The 21,518-nt window shown below is 43.2% G+C and overlaps 1 protein-coding gene across 4 annotated transcripts in view; it reads right to left on the reverse strand.

The window, feature by feature from the left end:
• Positions 1–21,518, reverse strand: part of ptprub (protein tyrosine phosphatase receptor type Ub) — a 175,054-nt gene that overhangs the window by 49,384 nt on the left and 104,152 nt on the right. For all 4 annotated transcript variants that reach the window (XM_037075201.1, XM_037075200.1, XM_037075199.1 and 1 more), the window contains exons 6-10: positions 16,616–16,790; positions 13,473–13,766; positions 6,581–6,898; positions 4,915–5,024; positions 194–395 (exon numbers count right to left, since the gene is read on the reverse strand). In XM_037075201.1, the coding sequence (XP_036931096.1) occupies positions 194–395; positions 4,915–5,024; positions 6,581–6,898; positions 13,473–13,766; positions 16,616–16,790 (1,099 nt within the window). The remainder of the gene's footprint in view (positions 1–193; positions 396–4,914; positions 5,025–6,580; positions 6,899–13,472; positions 13,767–16,615; positions 16,791–21,518) is intronic.

Consider the following 21,518-nt stretch of genomic DNA (forward strand, 5'->3'; position numbering starts at 1 on the left):
CGCAGTGGGTGAAGTCTGGCGTTGTACCTGCACGCTGCATCAGCGATAGGCAGCGGCAGCACAGAGAGCAGCTTCGACATGGAGACGCTGCCTGTCTCTATTTCAATTTCACAATTTTTTTCAAGACAGCTTTCACACTCCCTCGCAAAAGTACGGATACCCCGCCAAGTCAGTCAGTCAGCGGTGATTATACCTGAGATGTTAGTGGTGATTTCAGTAAGGGCAGTCTGGCCAAAGCCCTTGGCTGTTCGGGCTCGAACAGAGATTAGGTAAGTGGTTCCAGGGTGGAGGTTCGAGAACATGTGGTAAGTCTCGTTCTTCAGCTTGGACACGGTTCTTCGAGGCCCCGGTACGTTGATGCCTGGATCAGACGACTCAATGCTCTGGTAACTGATCTGTTAACAAACAACAAGACAGTCACAAATTTCAGGCTGTTGATTCATTGAAAACAGAAACCATTTTGAAACAGTTGCAGTACCGGGTCCCACATCTTATCAAACGTGTCTCCCTTGTCTTCATTATAAAGTCTCAGTCTCTCCAGGTGAAGCATATTTGCCATTTCCCTCAACCACAAATCGTACTTGGGTGCAATGTCTGACCTCCAGGCCCGGAAGATTAACTTCTTTGCAAACACAGTTCTGAATAGGATAGCCCATTTCTCATATTTATTGGTGGAAGACAAAGGGGTAGTACCAAAGGATCAGGCTCCCAATATTTCCCATAAGCCATAGAGAAGGAATTTAAAAAAAAACTTTTCCAGTATGTATACAATTTACTGCATAACCAAAAAGAGTGTGCCAAATTACCAGTCATAGACTTACAACTGTTGTAAATGGGCGAAACATCAGGAAAGAAACTGTGCAGCTATTCTCCAGAATAATCGAGCCTATGTAATGTCTTAAACTGTATAAGGTAATGCCTGACATTCACAGAGCAATCATGTATATCTTTTAAACATTCATCCCATACTTCATCTCCCAGTTCTGCATTCAGCTCATCCGTCCTTGCTTGTCTAAGACTCGCTGTGTTCAATGGAGTATTGTTGTGCAAGATGCGGTAAAAGAACAAAACAGCCCCTTTAGCAGCAGGGTCAAATTTGCTTATTGCCTCAAGGGCCTCATGCTCTATCACTAAATCAAAGTTGGGTAAATGCATCCTGACATAATTTCGAATTTAAAAGAATCGAAAAAGGGCAGATTTGGAAATGTCATATTTAGTTACAAGTTGTGGGTACAAGGCAAAAATGCTGTTAATGTATAAATCACATATGTTGCAAGTGCCTTTTCGCTTCCAGTGGAGGAAAACATTATCAGTAAGCCCTGGTAAAAAAAAAGAAAGGTTTTCATAAGTAGGTTTTTGGAGTCTCGATGTAATGTTTTATCTGCTTCCAGATTCTTATGGTGTTGCCAACTACAAAACTGTTGTTAAAGCATGCCTTTTTAACAGCAGTGGGACTGTTAAGACAAGTGGATAATGAAGGTTTTTTGCAAAGCATTCATTCCTTACACAACCATGCAGGGCAGGAGTCTGCCTCAGAAGGAGGGCCCTTCTTCCACCATTCGAGAATAAGTAAGTGTGCAGCCCAATACTGCAACTTAAAATTTGGTAAAGCAAAACCTTCCATATCCTTTGGCTTTGATAGGTGTTTTTTAGAGATTCTAACTGTTTTATAGCTCAAAATGAAAGGTATAATAATTGAGTCTAACTACTTAAAGTATGATTGCACAATAAAACATGGAATGGATTGGAAAAGATGCAGAAAGCGGGGCAATACGGTCGTCTTGATTGCAGTCATCTTCTCGACCATGGATATTGGGAGAGTTTTCCAAAACTCAATATTGGTTTTGGCTGGCTCAATTCTGCTTTGCCAGTTTAATCGGAGGAGATCATTTGGGTTTTCGGTGACAGTCACTTCTAAATATGTGAAAGCCTTGTAGGATTTCTTAAATGGAATGGATTGCAAATATGCCTTGTTAACTGCTGCAGAGACTGGCATAAGCTCGCTTTTCTCCCAGTTGATAGAGAATCCTGACAGACTGCCAAACTTATCAATGAGCGTCAAGAGAGGAGGTATTGATGACTGTAGCTGGGAAATTTACAAAAGAATGACAACCTCATATAGTGAAAGATAATGTTTATAGCCAAACATGTCGATGGGAGAGATTAAAGGGCTCTGTCTGATACTAGCAGCAAGTGGTTCGTTGATAGCCGCGAACAAAGAGGGGGAGAGGGGGCAACCCTGACGGGTCCCACGGTGAATGAAAATAGAACTATTTTGAAGATCTGTTAATCGTTTAAGATATTTTTTGAGTGAAAGGTACAAACACATGCTGGTTCCAGTTTTGTCATTTAAAGGTGCAATATGTAAAAAAAATATATGGATTGATTAAGTTTAAGTTTAAGACAAAAAAGCTAACTGAGCTAACTGAGCTAACTAGCTAACGGCAGCCACAGTTAGCATCAGTTAGTGGTTACTCTGATAACATGTTGTTCAATTAGAGGGGGTCAGTTCTTACATATTGCACCTTTAATGAAGAGCTTTTGGGTTTGGGGCTTTTTTACAACTTTTTTGACATACCAGTGACAAAACAATTAATCAATTAATCAGGACAAGCAGAAAAATCAATGATGAAAATACTCGCTAGTTGCAGCTCTACTCAGGTTAATATCACACAAAACAGCCACCTCAGTTCTGATTTCATGCCTCATGATTGTCGCCGCCAACAAATTCCTAATTCATTTCAAGTTTCATGCTGATTAATTGAGTAATGGCTCTGTCATAAGGGGTAATTCTTACACTTGATTGATATGATTCACTTGGTTCAGAAATGAATTTTGGCTCTCTCAATCAATGTGCTAATTGCCAAGACGGGTTTATAGTTACACCGTAGATGAAAAAGGACTTGATTGGCATTGGCTCTGTCAAGTCAAAGTCGAGCAACCTGGAGTTTTTTCATAAAGTGTTTGGAGTGGTTAATGACATTTTTCACTAAGTAATGCAATTTAAAGGCCAGGGAGTGAAGACACCACACGGTAAAAAAGTGTATTCAAGTGCATGAATCAATACTGCTAAGTGTTTAGGAGTTCAATTAACACTCAAAAATAAATAGTGCATAAGTGTCCTTGTCCAAGTGAAATATTTCACAAAGTTTTTCCTCAAGAGGAGATTTGCCTCGGCTGCTCGGTGCTCTCACGAGAATTTCCACTTATACTCTTTGAAATAAATTAGATGACCTTACTGCAATCAGACAAGGGTAAGCATATTAGGCTATACTTCATTAGAGCTGGAAGGGATCCACTTCACCGAAGGAATGAACACGCACTCATAACGTACTTTGTGCATGTATGTTTCTATGTATGTGCCACACACGAGCGCTGAAGTTAAACGCTTCGCTGATTATCATAACAGCTTAATTCCCACTCATGTCTCCTTAGGTTGAAGATAGAATTATGAGCCATCCAGTGACTAAACACAGGCAGACCTCTGTGTTCCCTCTACAAAGGCGGACATAAAAGATGCCCAGCGGTGCACAGAGCAGCGAGGAGAGCTTGCAAGACGGCGTGGCGGTCGATGGGCTCAGGCAGAGTGGTCAATGGTTTAATCTGAGAGAAATGAAGAGGATTTCTTCGGCTCTGTCTACAGCTTTCTCCGTCGGCTGAGGCAGATCAACACACTACGGAGTTAAAAAAAAATCCTGTGCAGCCTCCATTTTATGTGTCACACCACAAATCCTATTTAATCATATCCTTGAGGCGACTTTGCTGGAGAGGCCCAGGAAAGAAGGCTTGAGGATAGGTGGGCAGACCTACTGATGGCTTACCGCGGACAGAGAGTCTACAGGAACTCAAAAGTCATTATCCTGCAGAACGTGAGGCCTACAGCACAACAGACGTATGTGAGTTATCTAATAACGACGTGGGGCTTTATCTAAATGGCACAAGACCACCATGTGCTGGGCCTTGTGCACAAGGTCAGTGAGTGCGCACCATAGCATCTCTGGTATTTCCATTCGAATAGGAAGGGCACATCGTGCACTGGAGGACTGGGTGAATTAGAAGATAAACTGAAGGAGAGTGGTTTGGTGATTAAGCACATATCTGCACTGTGCCAATTGCAGCCGCACTTGAAGAAAAATGGCTCACCAAATAGAGAGTATTTTGTACTTGACATGAAAAATGCCAAAAGAACGGGCACATTTTCAATTCCAGGGAAACGCTACAATTTCATAGTGTTGCTTGATATGATCTTCCATGACTGTAATAACTGCTCCTGGGTTTACTGGCTACAGTGTGTTCCGCCTGAGCAGAGACAAAATCATATACATAATACAGATGCTGAAAATGCAAAAATACTGACCACAGAGTTTGTTTATCAGCTGCATCAAAGCTTTCAGTAATTTTACGCATCTCCAGCAGATAGAAGTGGCCCAGATGTCATGGAAGGGCAGAGTTAAAATTTCACCTAATGGACTCCTCATCAGTGATGGCTTCAATCAGGCTCTATATAACAACTTGTGGAAGTGGACATGTATTGCTTACTTTTTTATGGCTATATGCGAGCGGACTGTAACGTGACGTAAAAAATGAGACCTTCCCATCTCCCTCAGTTGCCTATACAAATCTGTGGAAATCTCATATAAGTTGTTTAATGCTGCTGCACTGTGGATTTCTAAGTGAAGGACTAAGGTTGGATTTCTAACTATGCATAACTTTAGGCCATACGGGGCTCTATGTGACTATTTGTGTCGATTTACATGTATAAACCTTTTTTTTTTGTTGGCCATATGCAAGCCAAGAGCCGAGCCTGATCGTGTTAACAATAAAGCAAATCTAACATCTGTCCTGCTCCTCTGAGCATATAAAATAAGCACACGATCAAGCTAACAACACTATCAAGTGTCTGTCTGGGCTCACCTCATATTGGGTAATAAGGCCGTTGGGCTCGACGGGCTCCTCCCACTTCAGGAAGATCATGTCATCCAGCGGGGTGAAGGTGAGCGACTCCGGTGCTATGCCTCCAGGAACTGTGAGAAATTGTCAGAACAAACATTTGTCGGGGAAATTGAAGCGCTAATCCCACAGCGAGCCTCTCCTGTCAATATCACAGAAATGAATGTCAGAGTGGCTCAGAACAATGTACCACATGAGACGCTCAGGCAGCCAGAGAGCGGCAGGCACAGAACATCAGATAAAGACAATTTAATTTATGAACCGCATCAATTATGTAACCACAACACAGACATGAGACGGAAAATATAAAGAAGGATATTATAGTTTTATATCAATCTTCATTCAAAATTGAAAATATGTTGGTGAATGTGTCAGACCCTTGCTTGTAAACTTGTTTCTGAACGGCAGCGAGAGGATTGAAGTGCCTATCACTCAATTTAAGTCTGTGTTAACAGTTTTTTGGGACATTCGGTTGCAGACTACGTCTCCGCGGTCTGTGTGAGCGCTGTACAGAGAAAGACTCTTATGTGAGATTTAGGCCTCGGGCTAAAGCAAGAGCCAAACAGCTGAGTCGACTGTTATTACTGAATTGAGTTAGTCTGGAGGACAGAGTTGCTTATTAAGGCTTTTGGAAAAACCATTTATAATTGATGTGTCACGCATCTATATACGTTTGCATATATTTATCTTTCAAAACTTCCGAAAAAAACCAAAAAAAAAACGTCTTTTGTTCTTTTTCGCTCTTTCTGTGTGTATCTCTTTCTGAAAAATCGTGTTTGTTTTGATTTTTTCACGGCAGAATTGATTTCCCCCACAGCCGCCATGCAAAAGATGTGCTACAGCACAAAAGAATAATGGGAGATAAGAAATAAGCACAAAATCCTATCTCAGGCTTGCCCGAGTCTCAGATATAATGTTTTCTCTTTTATGTTATTTTCATCCTAAAATGGAAAGGATCTTTTGTAATGCTGATTCAGCCTCGGTCAGATGGTCACCCTCTCAGTATAAATGTGTCAGGAGGAAGACAGACTTGTGGAACTGTTAGAAGTATTAACTTTCTGAAATATTAAGGGAATTCAGCACATTTGAGCCCAAGTTGATTGATTTATGGATCTGTGCATTCAAACCACATTTGCTGTGCTGGATTTATGTTGGAAAAACACCTAAAAACCTAAGAAACAACCATCAGAGCAAAAGTTCAATATGCCGGTGAAGTTGTGGTTGTGGGCCGTCTCAGGTCCGGGTAGTCTCCTTTCTGACATTTACAATGAGAACAGTTAAACAATTTGAGGGGGTCTGGAGCATTTTAGAGGTCAGACTCCTCCAGAGTAGCTATTTAAAGTCATTTAAACCATGACATGATAACCCTGTGTCTCTCTGAAGAAGACGTTAAGAAAGTAAAATGCCCATAAAGCTAGTGGACACCATACAATATAAAATACGATATAATTTAGTTAATAAGGTGTACAGTAAGAGCAGTCTCTTGTGACACAAAGGGGCTTGTTTAGCCGATCAACTTATAAACTGCCACTGGTATATTCATATTCTGGTGGAAATTCATCCGAAAATGCTATTTTTGCAATGACACGTTTCAGTTTCTCCGTTCTGTAACTTCCCCCCCGAGACTCACTGTCCTCCTCGGTCTGGAAGGTGACCTCTCTGCCCTCCTTCTTCCCCTCTGGGTTGGCCAGTGACAGACGGACATGGATGCCGTGGTAGGGTGGCAGATCACGCAGCGTGAAGCGCGAGGCGTTGTGCTCCACTGCCAGGCACTCGCGCACGGTGGTGTTGTGGCCCCCGCCGCCTCCCGCTGTGGTGTAGCGGTAGCACAGGGACACTGAGTAGGTGTGGCAGCGTGTCAGGTTGAACGCCAAGTTCTCCCACTGCAGGGACAACTGCCTGGACTGGATATCCGTGGCCATGAGGCCCCGCAGTGGACGCATCGGCTCTGTGAGGGAGGAAGATTGAAGATGGAGGAGAAAATTGAGTAATAAAGAAAGCAGAGGTGCATTGACAAACACAAGCAATTGTATTATAAAAGTGCTGAAGGTACAATTCTGAATTTTTAGAAGATGAAAACACAGATAACTTGCTCAGACAGAGCATTCAGAAAATGACAGCATCACTCACGTCCCAGGATGACCCTGGCAGTTCTCTGCTTGCTACCCTCCTACATGACGCCATATTGCCCCGCCAAAACATGGAGGAGGTCAACGTTTAGCTGCCAGCATAACACACCCACATCCCCCCATGGCAAAGCAGGAGCTCATGCCAATTGCGCTAATTAATTGGACAGGCTGCGGGTTGCTGTCGCAGTCCCACCACTCCCCGCCTCCGCGTGGCACAGCAAATTGACTATCCAGTAGTTGTACTTCTTCTCCCCGAGGTTTAATCCACACTCAAAAATACCCGTGCTGCACAAGGGCATTCACTTCCGCTGGTCCCTCTTACTGCTGGGTCACCGCGGTGGCCTGACGCATATTTTTAGAAGGCATCGAGTTAATTCTGGTCACTGCTGGGTTAACCCTGACTTTCTCTGACTCAGACTAAAAGAACAACAGCTCTCTCTTTGATATCCTCCTCAAGTGTAATGGCGAGCTGAGAGATACAGAGAGCCTCTATACGCAGAGGCACAGATGAGCCAGTGTTCAGAAGGACCTCCGAAACTGAAGGGAGGATGAGCTAAACCAAGGACATCCTCAGTATCAATGGAGTCATTTAACTGTGGCCATTAATAACACAATCAATGCCTTTTCATCGAGCAATATGCAACATAATGTACTGTATTTCTATATTCCTTTAATAGGGCATGTTGAGTAATGGGCCAGGGAGGCAGGAAGTGACAGCAGAGATATGGGGTACAGGGAGAGATCAGTGGAGTTTGAGGTTACTGGCTAAGGTCTTCATTCCTTCGCCGACTCGTACACTCAGTGGGATTCTCGCGGCAGCACAGATTAGCGTAGGGAACTTAAATAAGGCGGCTAATGCTTCACTGAGCAGGGACTAATGCACTAAAACAAGAATCATCTCCGAAAATTGGTTTGAAAGGTGCTCTGTGGTCACACAAGAACACTCTAACACTGACACACACACACATTTGCTGTACAAAATAATCATTTGCCTCATGTCTTTATAACATGATTCCTCTCCACTCCCTTCTTCCTTCTCTCTCCATCTATTATACATGTACACATGTTCAAACACACGTAAATTAGCATGCTGACATTATCAGATACCAAGTCGCTCTGCCCAATATCTTATTCACTTACTGCTGCCTGTGGCAGGCCAATTCTTTTAAAGTGAAATTTTATGACACTTCCAATCTATTCTGAAGGCCTCTGCAGTCACCAGCCTTCTCTTTTAATTTGCTGCCTGGCATCTCATACTAGATGGAAATATGACCAGAGCACTGATCTGAACCTCATCCAGACTAATGTTGCGACAGATGAATGGGTGGCCACAGTAATCGCAAAGTAGTAGACTGCACCCAGCGAGAAATGTTAATGTTCCATTGTTCAGTGTGACTGAGGATTGTCTTAATGGTGCAATTGATAGTCTGCACAGTCTGAGGGCTAAATAAAGAGAGGCATTTAACTGCTGAGTTGATGAAAGTGCCGCCAAAGAGGCCACAGTGTGCCCATTGTGGGTTTCCTCAAAGTGGATATTTGTGCCAGCCCCTTCCCCTCGCCTTGTCTTATTCTGTCCGAATGCCACGGGCACCCATTCTCAGGCACCCTGCGGCGTGAAAACCACAGCCGCCCCAACGTGGCGCAAAGCCCAGCGCACCATGTTGATCGTTGGAGATTGGAAGTTAGAGTGGATGTGACAGGTTCTGGTGTATTATCTCCCCTAAAACTGTGACATGGGACGGCAGCAGGACGGAGCAGAGCCGCCCGAGATTGCATGCGTCCGCGGAGGGGGATCAGGACTGACTGTGTCAGCCGGGAAGACTAGATTTCTACAGACATGCACGCCTGTACCCGAGTGTAGGCAGAAAAACACAAGCACACATAAATCCAAACACCCCAAATGTGAACATTCTAGCTCACAGTGGAAGACATGATGAACGACATGCCAAGAAAAGGCAAAGCACTTGTGCGCCTAATGTATCTAATTTTAGTCGGGCTCTAATGTCGGCTCCCACTAACAGACCAGTAGCGTCCTGGGCCGGGGCTTTTCCAGAAGGTTCAGTGACCCAGCAGCAGGTGGAAGCCCATTAACGTAGTTTGGGGACCACCTGCACTACAAATGCTCGCCTCTCCTCCCTGATTTACTTGAGGGGCTTCAAGCTGTGCTAATGCACCGTGCTGATAATCACAGCAATGGCTCATCAAGCACACCTGGACGGCCATCAGAGCCAGGCGGAGACCATGTTCACATTCACGGCCATTAGTTTTACAGCACCCCGCACGAGGACAGACCGGCGAGGATGTGCACAGCGAGGCCAGCTACAGCCGACACGTTTGGGAAGGAGGGAAATATTCAGCATGACCACAGAAGAGTGAGATTAGGCACGGTGGCAAGACACAGCTTCTGAAGGGGAAATTCACTTTCCTCCTGAATACAGCGAGGGTCCAAATGTCCCGTCTGCTCACTGGATAGTCACCACCTCCCTGAAATCGCTGCAACAACCTCGCCATCCATTTTCTCACGCTTAAAAGCTAATCAGGCCAGTGGCATCGGGATTCAGCAGCAGAATGTGGGGTCAGTAAGGGTGGTGTAGACCAGATGGTTTAGAGGTTGGGTCAGGGGAGCTCTGGAAACCAGGTGGTGATTAGGCTCTCCTGCAGGGTTAAGGATAGGAAAGGCACCAGGTCGAGGCGGCTTCCGTTGCTGAAATGTAGCGTAAAAACCACATCAACGCCACCGCCCAGGTACGAACGCCGATCAAGGAGTCGATCAGATGCAGCCGCGCTACAAATAAACTAATTCAGAGATCAGTCACTCACAGCTGTGCAGCTGCCAACAGCAAGGACAAAACACAACAGAGCGACAAAATGAATTTCACCTATGCTTCCTCAGTGTTGAACTAGTACTGCATCTAAATGCCCTGTTTAACAGCTCAGCAAACACAGCAGTATTACTTATCCCACACATGGTCGAACAAGCTAATGTCACAGTGGTTGAAATGTAAATACATCATTAAAGGCTGAGTTTAGTGACTTTCACATACACCGATACCGGCAACTGTGAAAGTAATTTCCGTATGCTGTGAGTCCTCTCTCGCTTCACCTCTCGCACATTCACTCTCCTCATTTTTACTGTTTTCCCTGTTTGAAAAACGACCCTCTCTCCCACACACACACTCCCACGCCGCAGCCTAGCCTTCCCTTTCCTTGCTGTTTTTTCTTTCTTTTTTCTTCTAACTTTTTTATTGTGAATTTTCGGTGTCTCTCGAGCTAGGGGGGAGTGGGGGTGGTGTTAGCGTCGATTGGGGAGGGAGAGTTGTAAGCTCACTCACGGCGCCTGATGAATGAGGGGTGTCTTTGGCTGTTGGGAGAGGAGAGTAGCTTTAATATGTCATTGGAGAGGGGACCAGGGAGGCTCTAGTGGAGCAGGGTAGGGAGATGTGTGAGGGATGGAGTGTGGCAGGAAGAGACCGTTGGGCATAGAAAAGAGTGATGACCATGGAAGACACAAATCCACAGACCGCCTTTGGGTAACACAAAGCTCTCCATATTGTGTGCCTGCGAGCGCTGCGCACACATTGCAGATGCAGGCAGCGGTAATGAATGCCTGCATCTCCGTGGGTGCATCTGCATCAACACAGTTTCTCTTTGTTATATATATATATATATATATATATATATATATACACACACACATATTTGTGTGTGTGTACATATATTTAAAAGTAAGCATGGGTGCGGCCTGCCGGTATCCTGCTCATCTCCCTGGGTGTTCTGTGTCGACACAGTGATAGATGACAGGGGTGAAAAGAAAAAAAAAACAAGGTGGATGGAAAACAGTCACCTGGATGATTTATACTTCAATCTGTATTTTACTGAAATGTTAGCTGTTACTGTAGTTTACAGGGTAATTCTTTTAAATCTAAACCTTTTTTTGTGCTTCATTTTCTAAGTTACTGATAATGGGTAAAAGGTTATGGATTTATTCAATAGATCACCTCAGGTGGCAGTGACAAACAAACAAGAGTGTGGGTTCAGGTCCACAATAACATGTCACCAGGGTCACACAATAACAAACAAACTAACCATTTTGAGGCCGCGGTAGACCAGCAACTACCATGCTCTGCAAAATTACTGTTTTTGTCAATGGAGTCTGGTGGCTGTGAAGAGAGCAATGCAAGCAGTGCTATTTCTGGATCTTATCCGTAATGTTGTCAGACAGTTACGATAACAGTCCCAGCCATTTTAGTGGACGTACTTTGACATGCCCGAGGGATTCCACCGCCGCTACCGCAGCCCATTTAACGGGTCCCTGCTGTGGTGATCTTCTGAACTAGACACCCATTACACACCAATTTGTTTGACCTGTTGAACAAATCCATCATTTTTTTACCCAGTATTAGTAACTTAGAAACCAAAATACAAAAAGAAAAAATAGGGCATAGGTTAAAAAACTGTACTCAGTTGTGACTGTTAGTGATGTTGTTGTTTGGAATACTTGAATAAAACAATCAGTCTCCATCTTCAGAATCAATAAGGTCACAGCTTTTGCCGTTAGCATTGTCTTTAAGTGAACCCCACTTTGTGCCTGTCTGAAAAAATAAATATATATATACAAATAATTAAATTATGAACATATACGTGTGACAACTAGTTAATTGAATGTTTGGACTTCGACTTGACTTCAAGGTCAGTGAGTAAAATATTGAGTATGGGGCAGACCTTAGCTCACAGAGCTGAAACAATGACTCTATTATTAACCAAGCCGAGCAGCAGACTGTTGTAATCAGATACTATTTCAATAATCGATTCATTTTTCAAGCAAAACTGTCAGACTGTCAGGAGTTAGGTGTTGCTTTTCTTAATATATCCTGGTTTTAATTGTTCACATAAAAGAAAAGAACTGCTGTTGGGCTCCTGAAATTAAAAATGAGCACAGTAGCGTTTGTCCCTCAGTATTTCAATTTCAAAGCCATTCATAATGTGTACTATGGCGGTTGCCACGTCTCCATCGCTGTCACATACAAATTCTCATCCATTTATTTGTGACTGATGAAATAAGAAGTCTCTCCTCTTCAGTAGATACCAAAGAAGCATGCTCCAGGCTAGCTACTGTAGCCAGCCAGCTGTTATCTTTTAAATAAGCGTCACACCAATACTGCCATGCTGGCAGCAAGAAAGTCCCCCTTCCCAGTGTCCAGAGCTCCGGACTCCAAAGAACGCCAGTGATAGCGCGGGTGCATTTCCTCACGAGATAAGTATATGCAGCGGCTGAGTTAGAACTTGTCTATCGGCTCCTCTCTTGATTGAATTTCAGCAGATTATCGTGACAGATGCAGAGCCATACTGTAAGACTCTTTGAAGTTCTGCTGTGAGGCTGTTGAGAATCAACGCTTTGAGCTACGGCTCTTTCATGTAAGTGCATAGAAGACATATCTTTTGGAATTAGTTGAGTCTACATTAAATGTACAGCGAATGCTTATGCAATGTAGAAAATCACAGGCCTGGTACAGGTTGCATGGAAGACCCTGCTGCCCCCGTGCTTATGGCTTCGACTGAACACCAGTGCATTCCCTTTTCCACAACGCTGGTGTTCTGTGTCACCTAAACAGGGCACATTGTAATTCTCCAAAGCATTGTAAATTGCCTAACAGTTCCTTTGAGAGGATTGTCTCTGCACAATCATAAAAAAAAACGACACCAACGGGGAATAGAGGGCATAGACTGTTGGAGCCTGTTATCTCTATAAACGTGACATCACTCCACAAGATCCACATGGAGCTATGAATTCCTGCCATCAAAATGATTTAAGCTTTGAGAACAATACTGCATAATGCAGCTTAAAACACACACCATATGGGCAAAAGCTGGGTCGTGGGTGGTGTGTTGTCAATGCAACAGCAGCTGCTGGCCACTGAATAGCAGTGAAATGTGTTAAATGCACTTTAAATGTGATAAATACTGACAATGGCTGTACTTATCTGTACCTACGCTCTGAGCTCTATTATATAGCACAGCCTGCAATTAAATGAAGCGACATGACCTAAAGTACAGCACAGTGGTCCGCAAGCTGGGGGTCTCAAGATGTGTCGGAGGGGTCACAGGATAATTAGAGGGACAAGAAGGAAAAAGACACGTGATTATATTTATCTGCTTCGGACTTTTCTCTGTTTTCTTTCCATGTTATTTTATTTCTATGTTATCTTTTTGTAAATAATTGATAATCCTTTAAAACATCCTGAGAAGGAAAAAAATCACATGTTATTCAAACAAGTCAGACTACACTAAGACCATCACCTGTCACAACAGTGTTTCATTTTAAAGGCATCGAATCTTGAATCTTGAATTGACTCTCTGTCCAGTCGTACAGCGCGTTACACCGCCAGCGCTCACCTGCACACTTGGTCCTGCTCACAAGCGGCGGTCCCGGCGGGCCAGTTCCCCCCTCTCCGGGCCGAGTCAACAGCACGCTGATGTGGTACTCCGTGTCTGGATCCAGGTGCCACAGCTTATACGTGACCATGTTGACTCCATGCACCTCTGACCACGGAGACTGGCTGGCGCGGTACTCAATCTCCTTCCTGATAATGGGGCCATCTCCCAGGATAGAGTTGGTGTTGAGCTGGATGATCAGGTAAGTGGAGCCGGCACGCAGCAGCTGTGGCGGTGCGATGGGGGATGGAGGAACTGTGAGAAGAAATGAAAAGCTGTGTTTTTTTTTTTTGTTTTGTTTTTTTTCACTTTTCCTAGTCAAACACGGTTGAATTGGTCAAAGCGTTTGCTAGTGGGGCCCGTGGCGCTGCCGTACAGTCTAGGGAGGTAATGTTGTGCTGTTCGTTTTATTAATCAGCTGTATCCAAACAGCTTTCTCATTATGTTAGAGCCCACTGAGTCTTAAATGAGTCCCGGGAGACTGCAGGAAGTGAGCAGGTCAAACTGCGTTCAAAATAGCAGATTAGTCATAGCTATTAACAAGGCATTCAGAGCCTCCGCATACATTTCGGAAAGGTGGTGAGTGAAAAAACAGCTGTGGACGGAGTGAATTTGATGTGTATGATCTCTGTAACCGGAGGATTAAGTCCAGCACATCTTTTTCTCTAAACGAGTGTTCCGTCCTCACGGCTGGCCGCCACGATGAAAGGGGGGAGATTCGCGGTGTAGATCGCCAAACCAAGGATTAATTCCGGAGCCCACCGGTCAAATGTCACTTACTGGAAGATCCAAGCGACTGAGCAATTACACGGGCAACAGTGTGAGGGAGGAAAGGGAATGCAAAAGAAATGAGGACAAAGCATGAGAAAAGATCAGAGTTAGATCTGTGGCTGTGACTAATCCTTCATTCCCACGGAGGCGCCTCTGTCTTTTATGGCCCTCCTATCTGCGGGCTCTCAACATTACCAGCACCTCACCTCAACTCTGTGCTGCTTCTCTTGACTTAGCCTGCAGCGGCTCATCTCTAGGCTGTCAAAGACTGCATCCATAATGAAAGGCCAAAATTTAGGGCCACAGGCGAGCAGCCGGTGGGGCCTTAAATTTCAACAAACTCGCTCAAAGTTCACAGCTCAAAAGGTTTTTTTTACTCTTTATTTATTTTGTTTATCATACAATGTTTTTTTCTGTATATTACTTGTTGTCTTTCACTTTTGTTTTCCTCTGCGCACAGAGCTACTCTCGAATTAAACATTGCTCTCAGTGCTGCTTTCTGTTTAATTAAGGAATTTTTCGCTGCTGAGATTTATGCTTTAAAGGGCTGCGAATCCCTGACAACACATCTTCAAATGAGCTCAGGATCACGATATAACAACTCTGAGGCCACAACACAAAAGCCAGAGAGACAAACACAACCTGAAGGAGGAAGATGGTTTATTCATTTTGCAGATGCGTCCTCCTGGGGCAATAAGAGAGCTTCATCGTGTTTCCTGCACTCAGTCTACATTCTTGATACGACTTGATCCAACTCATTAAGTCACTTCTTATGTGCAGCTACAGCCAGTTGACTTGTACGTGACTTACAGCCAGCCATCGCATCTACCCGTGGCTCAGAATGAGCCGTTCCAAAAATAACATCTTTGTCCTGATTATAAAAAATAGTGAGGCGAGCAACAACCACATGGATACAATGATACTTATTTGCTGCGAGTGTGAGCACACTAAATGGGATTTCATGGCCTTCTATGAGCGCATTCACTGACTCCTCATTTACTGGCAGCTGCTGGCGGAAGGGTTTAGTAACATTCTGGCAAAAAAAGGCTCCATTTTGTACTATAGCAATCAGCCCAGATCACAATACCAAACCGAATCCACACATCCGTATCAATCAAAGGGATTTACTGCATGCTTTGACAAAACAAGACTATGGAGTCTATAGGCACGCTAGTGGCTCTGTGAGGCTGTCACAAAATGCAAAAATCAGCAAGTGAACTCGTTCACTATCAGCTATATATAAAATATGGCCGACATGAAAGCAACAAACAAAAGTGAGGCCAGAACGTGTTCATCGCCCCCTGGTGGCTGACTAGAAAATCAACTTCATGTCAAAGGCATTTTTCCCAAAGATCGTGAATTTTAGGTAAGCTCATAATAGTGTTATATGTATTACTGATATATTGATATATAGGTTTAAACATCTGACTAATAACAACCACAAGCCTCCTGCTGCATGGAACGACCAAGCTCACCGGGATACATCATCTGGAGAGCATGAATGTCGTTATACATTTTCATGAAAAGCCACTCGTCAGTTATTGAGCTATTTCAGCCTGGACCAAAGTGATGGACAGACCAATATTGCGATCCATAGAGCCATACCGCTGGCATTGCTAAAATAAAAATATTAAAAAATAAGAAATTTCTGCTGGGAGCACAAACTAGAGGACAAGGATCTTTCACATCCTTATGCCTCGTCTCATCTTCCTTTTGCTGAGGGCTGGAGTTCGTTATGCCATCAAACCATCCCGCAGCCATGTCATTACTATGCTGTCAAAGTGGTGTCAGGCTGTGGGGTTGGAGTGAGTAATGGGAGTGAGGTCACCATCTGCGGTACATGATATGACAGGGGCTTCAGGAGTCCAAGTCAAGTGAACAGCTTTTTGACAGAGAGCTGAAGAGCTGAGTGTGGCAGCTTATTTGACAACTCCAGCGCAGAAAACAACACACGTCAGGGGAGATCGTACTCGCCGTCCAAAGAGCCTCCATGTGCGTCGAGCACCGCACAATTTGCAAGGAAGGAATTTTATGGGAATCAATTTGAAATAGGTGTCTATGATTTCCACCATTGTGCACAAATGGTGTCCTACGGGTAATTTGAAATGTTCATAATAGTGGCTCTCACTGCTTGTTATGATCGGTTCATTTCAAATCCTCATCTGAAGTCACAGGCGGTAATCTGCTGTGACCAAGAAAAGCACAAAATCGTGTTATCATAGAAAAAAAAAAACAGCAGGAAGACTCATGGTTGAGATGAAAGAAACAGAAAGAGAGAAGAACGACCCCAAAAGAAGGAACAAAAAAAGAGACAAACAGAAGAGAGCATTTACCTTTGACAACGAGTTCAGCAAAGTTTGAAACCCCGGAGCCCCTCGGGGACTGAGTGACGCAGCGGTAAAGGTCCTGATCTGTCCGCTGGACGTTGTCTAGCTGGAAGGATACCACAAAGCGCCGGTGACTCAGGTGCTTGACAGACGCCATTGTTAAAATGTCGCCATTGTGTCTCTGAAAAGCAAGAAAAAGGACAGGGTCAGAGAAAACAGAGCGGGTCATCATGTTCCCCCAACCCTCTCTCATACACAAACATACAGGTACATGTCACCTCATACAGGGTATCATGTGCTGTAGCTGCACACACAGACACAGAGAAGTAGTAAAGGCCAATATATCTTGAGTATCGGGCAGGCTACCAAACCCTGCACCCCATACCCATACTGATACAATTCTCTATAGTCCCTTCAATAGATCCTACCTGTCTGGTGAGTGCCCACATCTTTAAAAGTCCATATCCCCTCAGTTTGTTACGCTGATTTTAATAGCCACAGAAGACGTAACTGTTTTTACAGGCTGAGTAGAGCTCGACATGTCTAGTAACAAACCCTTAGTATATGTATAACATTAGCATAGCGCCAAATTAACGTATGGGCCCACTGAGCAGCCCTCTTTTGAAAAAAAATTCCCTAAAAAAAATCAAATCAAAAATAATCACATTTTGATCATTCAAAGACGTGTGAAGATTTTGTTTTAGAGAGAAATTTGGACCAAAATAAGGATTCCATTGGACCAGTTCTCCTGTATGTATAAGTAACTGTGTTTTCAGTTATGGTGAATATCTTTATTTAGTAAGCTGACTTTATCCCCACATCTATCTCACATCAGCCTCATTAGCACTGAGCTCTTCACAGTGTCTCTCCAACTGCACCTCACCCCCTTGTTTGTTTAGCTTGTATTTTAGCCCGTGTTGTTCCCTCACTTTTTCCTGGTCACGTCAGTCTTGTTGTTCATCCACCTATCTCCTGTGCTTCTGTGCCTGTTTCCCGGTCCTCATGTGCTCCCTGTGTTCCTGATTTGTTCTTCGTGGTTTTCTGGTTTGACCTGAGTTTTGTGTGTATCTTTAGTTTCTCCCTCTGACTGTCCTTGGCCTGTCTTACTTGCTTTTTGGGATTTTGGTTTTCGGACATCAGCTTGCGTTTTGTTTCCAACCTTCCTGCCTCAGTGTGTCTGCATTTAGGTCCTTTTGTGTAATTGCGGCACCTTCTTGACATGAACAAAATTGAACAGAGTACACAGATAACATGTCTAATGTATAGCCTCAACAACGTCAACGCTGATTTTTGTAAATACAGCATATAATTTTTGAAACATACTACATGTAAACATTGGTAACAGATGATCATCATGTAATCATGATTGAGCGTGAAAGGGAGCATCCTCGAAAGTCTCAGGACGGATGAAGTTCAGCCCTTTCCAAAAACACATGTATGTATGAAGAATATCCCCCCACTGGCTCAGGAACCCGTTGTCGGTCAAACACATCTGTGTTGTTCTGTGTCTATTCATGTTTTACACAACGCCACAACTTTTTTTGGAACCAGGGTCATAGTTATTTCATAAGTTGTGGATAATCATGTATTTTCTATTAAAAAACATTCACATTCACACGCCAGCCAACATCCTCGCTTAACACACACACACACACACACATACACACACACACGCACACACACACACACACACACAAACCCTCATTACTTATTACCTATTGTAAACCCTGTCTGCGGTTATTGCCCAGTGAACTCCCGCGACACTAAGCTAATATTGTAACAAAAACACACTTAAATTATTGCTATCTGGGTCAGTCCTTATTAGAGCAATGTGATTAAAATCAAGGATTGTCCAATTGTGTGCAATTTAATTAAAAACGCAGGACCATCTCTCTGATTTAATCACACAATATGACAATCAGACATGCTTTAATAAAAATAAATGAAATCTTGTTGAAATAATAGTGATTATGGGGGTAATACATGTCATGAGTGTCGTCCCTTAATGGGGCCCATCTACAACCTCAGTCGTCCTCGGTGAGCGATGTTATTGAACCAAAACATTAAACTGTTCAGCAGTTAGGGGCAGGGAGGCAGATGGGCTTTAATGCATTGAGGTTTAATCAGTTTAGTAAATAGGATAATGGATTAATAGCGGCGTTCTCACTTTTGGTCCAGAGAAGAAAAAAAAAGGAAGTGGAAGGATTTGGCTGTGAGGACATAGTGTAAAGCGGAGGATCTCAAAGGCAAAAACATAACGTAAACAACAGTGAGTTGGTGCAGGAAGTGAGAAATGGAGGGAAAAAGTGATAGAAAGAAAGAAAAGATTAGAGCAAGAGTGCAATCTAAATGAATGCTGCATGATGCACCTCGCTGTTGCACCGTGAGAGGCATTTCTCACATTGTTCCACACCATTAAAAACCACAAGCATCCGTCAAGTGCACGTACTCTCACCAAAACACATTGAATCTGACATGTTTTCTCATGTTTTCGGGCCATTCTCTTTGTGCGAAACGGTGGACAAGAATCCTGATACTCGCCCCTTTGATCTGCCCCATTTTAACGGAATCCAAAGCACAAGAGCATGCTGGGATTAACAAGGAGACTGTCGGGTTGGGTTTGGCCATTTCAACTGCTGCTTTACTTTTGATTAAGGCCTTCAAAAACCCGCAGACCACACAAACCTCGGGTCAAGCCTTTTGCAAACAAACACATAAACTCAACACCGCTGTTTGGGGTCGGGCAGGCAACGAATCTTGTGACCGCAAGGAAAGGAGAAAAAAAAATCTCAATGATACACTTCTGCATCCTCGCTGTATCCATTGTATTTCTTTTTCACTACCAAGCCTGTGGGTCACAGAGAGGAGGCAAAGGAAATCAGGATAAATCAAATAAACATGAGATCACTTCATGTTACGTAAACAATCTGGCTGTGGCTAATTGGCGAGGAAACGACAAAACGATCTGTTAATCTGGCAGGCGTGTGCAGCCTAGGCTGTGCCGCAGCTGGTATGGCAGACACAATGAACACAAAAGGGCACAACAACAGAAAACAACATCGATTTGCGTTCATGTGAAGAAAGACAGAAGGAGAGAGCGGACGAAAAAAAAAAAAAAAAAACGGCAAAGAGGACTGCAAAAGGTAGAGGAGAGGCAGGGAAGAGCATTCCAGTGGCCTGGAGAGCTCATTACAGCTGGCGCCTGTATGCTTTATGCCAGCTAATTACCCAAAGCATTTGTCTTCATCCTTGTGTTGTGACCAAATGAGTGGTTTGATAAAGCGTCCAGAGAGGTGGGGACGAGGACGCTTCAATTACATAAATCACACATTTCCCAGAGTCAAACAATACAGTAGGTTTGCCTAAGGTCAACCATGATTAACACTGGCTGAAGTGAGACAGAGGATATTGGCAAAAGCAGTGAATGTGTGGCCATGTGGTAATTGCAGTGTGAGATGAAAAAAAGAGGGAGCCCTACAGCACAATGGTGTTTGGTGCTTTAATCAAGGCTACGTAAAGAGGAGCATTTTAAGAGCGCGGAGTTATTCCCACCAGAGGTAAGGACTGTATGGCTCGTCTGACCTTCACAGAGTAAGCTATTCAAGATGAAAAGGCAGATATCTAAAACACAGCACACGATCTGAATAAAAACAGGACGCAGTGAGGAAAGCGGCGAACACTACGATCCAGAAAGCAATGCGTCTTTTCAAAGGCAGTGAAGTGAGGAGGCACCAAGGCCATCGGAGCATTAGGAAACTGTCTACAATCTTAATTTAGGTACAAACAAGTCTGGGAAACATAATGATTCAAATATGGAGAGGAAACCTGCCTGCAATGGTCAACTAGGGTAACGGATAAAAAAAAAAATTAAAAAAAAATCAAATGACAAGAAAAAGACACAAAGCAACTACAAATAGAAATACAATTGATACAAAGAGAGGAAAAAAAACAATTTCAAAGAAGGCTAAAGGAGTACAAAGATGTGCAAAATGAAAATGAAGAGTGGCAAAATGCCATAATGAGATAGAGACTGAAATCCCACAAATTACTGTAATCAACAACAAAGACATGCCAAATGACCACAAGGACACAAAACGTGACAAAGAGACTCAAAAGAACCACAAGGTAATGCAAAAAATAACCACCAAAACACTACAAAATTCTACAAAAAGAAAATATTCACACACAAGTTGTTAAACAACTCCAAAGACGACAAAGAGTCGTAATCGACCACAAAGACATGCAAAACACAAAGAGTAGCAGAAAACTACAAAGAGACACAAAACCACTACTAAGAAACTCTAAAAGTCTACAAAAAATCATTAACAACTAAAAAATGAAGCAAAACGACCACAAAGAGACAAAATGTGACCACAGAGAGATACATAACTACTCCAAAGAGACATTAAAAACACAATGAATTACAAAAGTACCACAAAGACATACAAACGTTCAACAAAGACAAGGACATTTATTGACTTCAAAGATTGTAATGATGCAAAATTATCACAGAGACACATAACACAATAAAGAGACACAAAAGGACCACTAAGAGAAACACAACTACTACAAAGAGTTTCAAAACTACTACAATTAGACATGAAATAACCACCAAAATAATCAAAACTATTACAAAAGATAGAAGTCAGAACAACTCCCAAGAGGCACAAACAACTACAAAGGAATGCTTTATTGACGCAAAAGGAAGCGAAACCGCCGCAAAGACCCACAAAAAAGGACTACAAAGAGATAAAAACGTTCTACAAAGACATTCTGAAAGCCTACATAAGACATTTATCAACTACAGAGAAATGAAAACAACAAAAGAGTGATGTAAAACGCTCCGAAGAGACACATAAGGACCACAAAAAGAAGCAAAACTTCTACAAAAAAAAATGTATACACAGAA

The sequence above is a fragment of the Acanthopagrus latus genome, chromosome 17, assembly GCF_904848185.1.
Source record: "Acanthopagrus latus isolate v.2019 chromosome 17, fAcaLat1.1, whole genome shotgun sequence".
In the NCBI taxonomy this organism is placed as follows: domain Eukaryota; kingdom Metazoa; phylum Chordata; class Actinopteri; order Spariformes; family Sparidae; genus Acanthopagrus; species Acanthopagrus latus.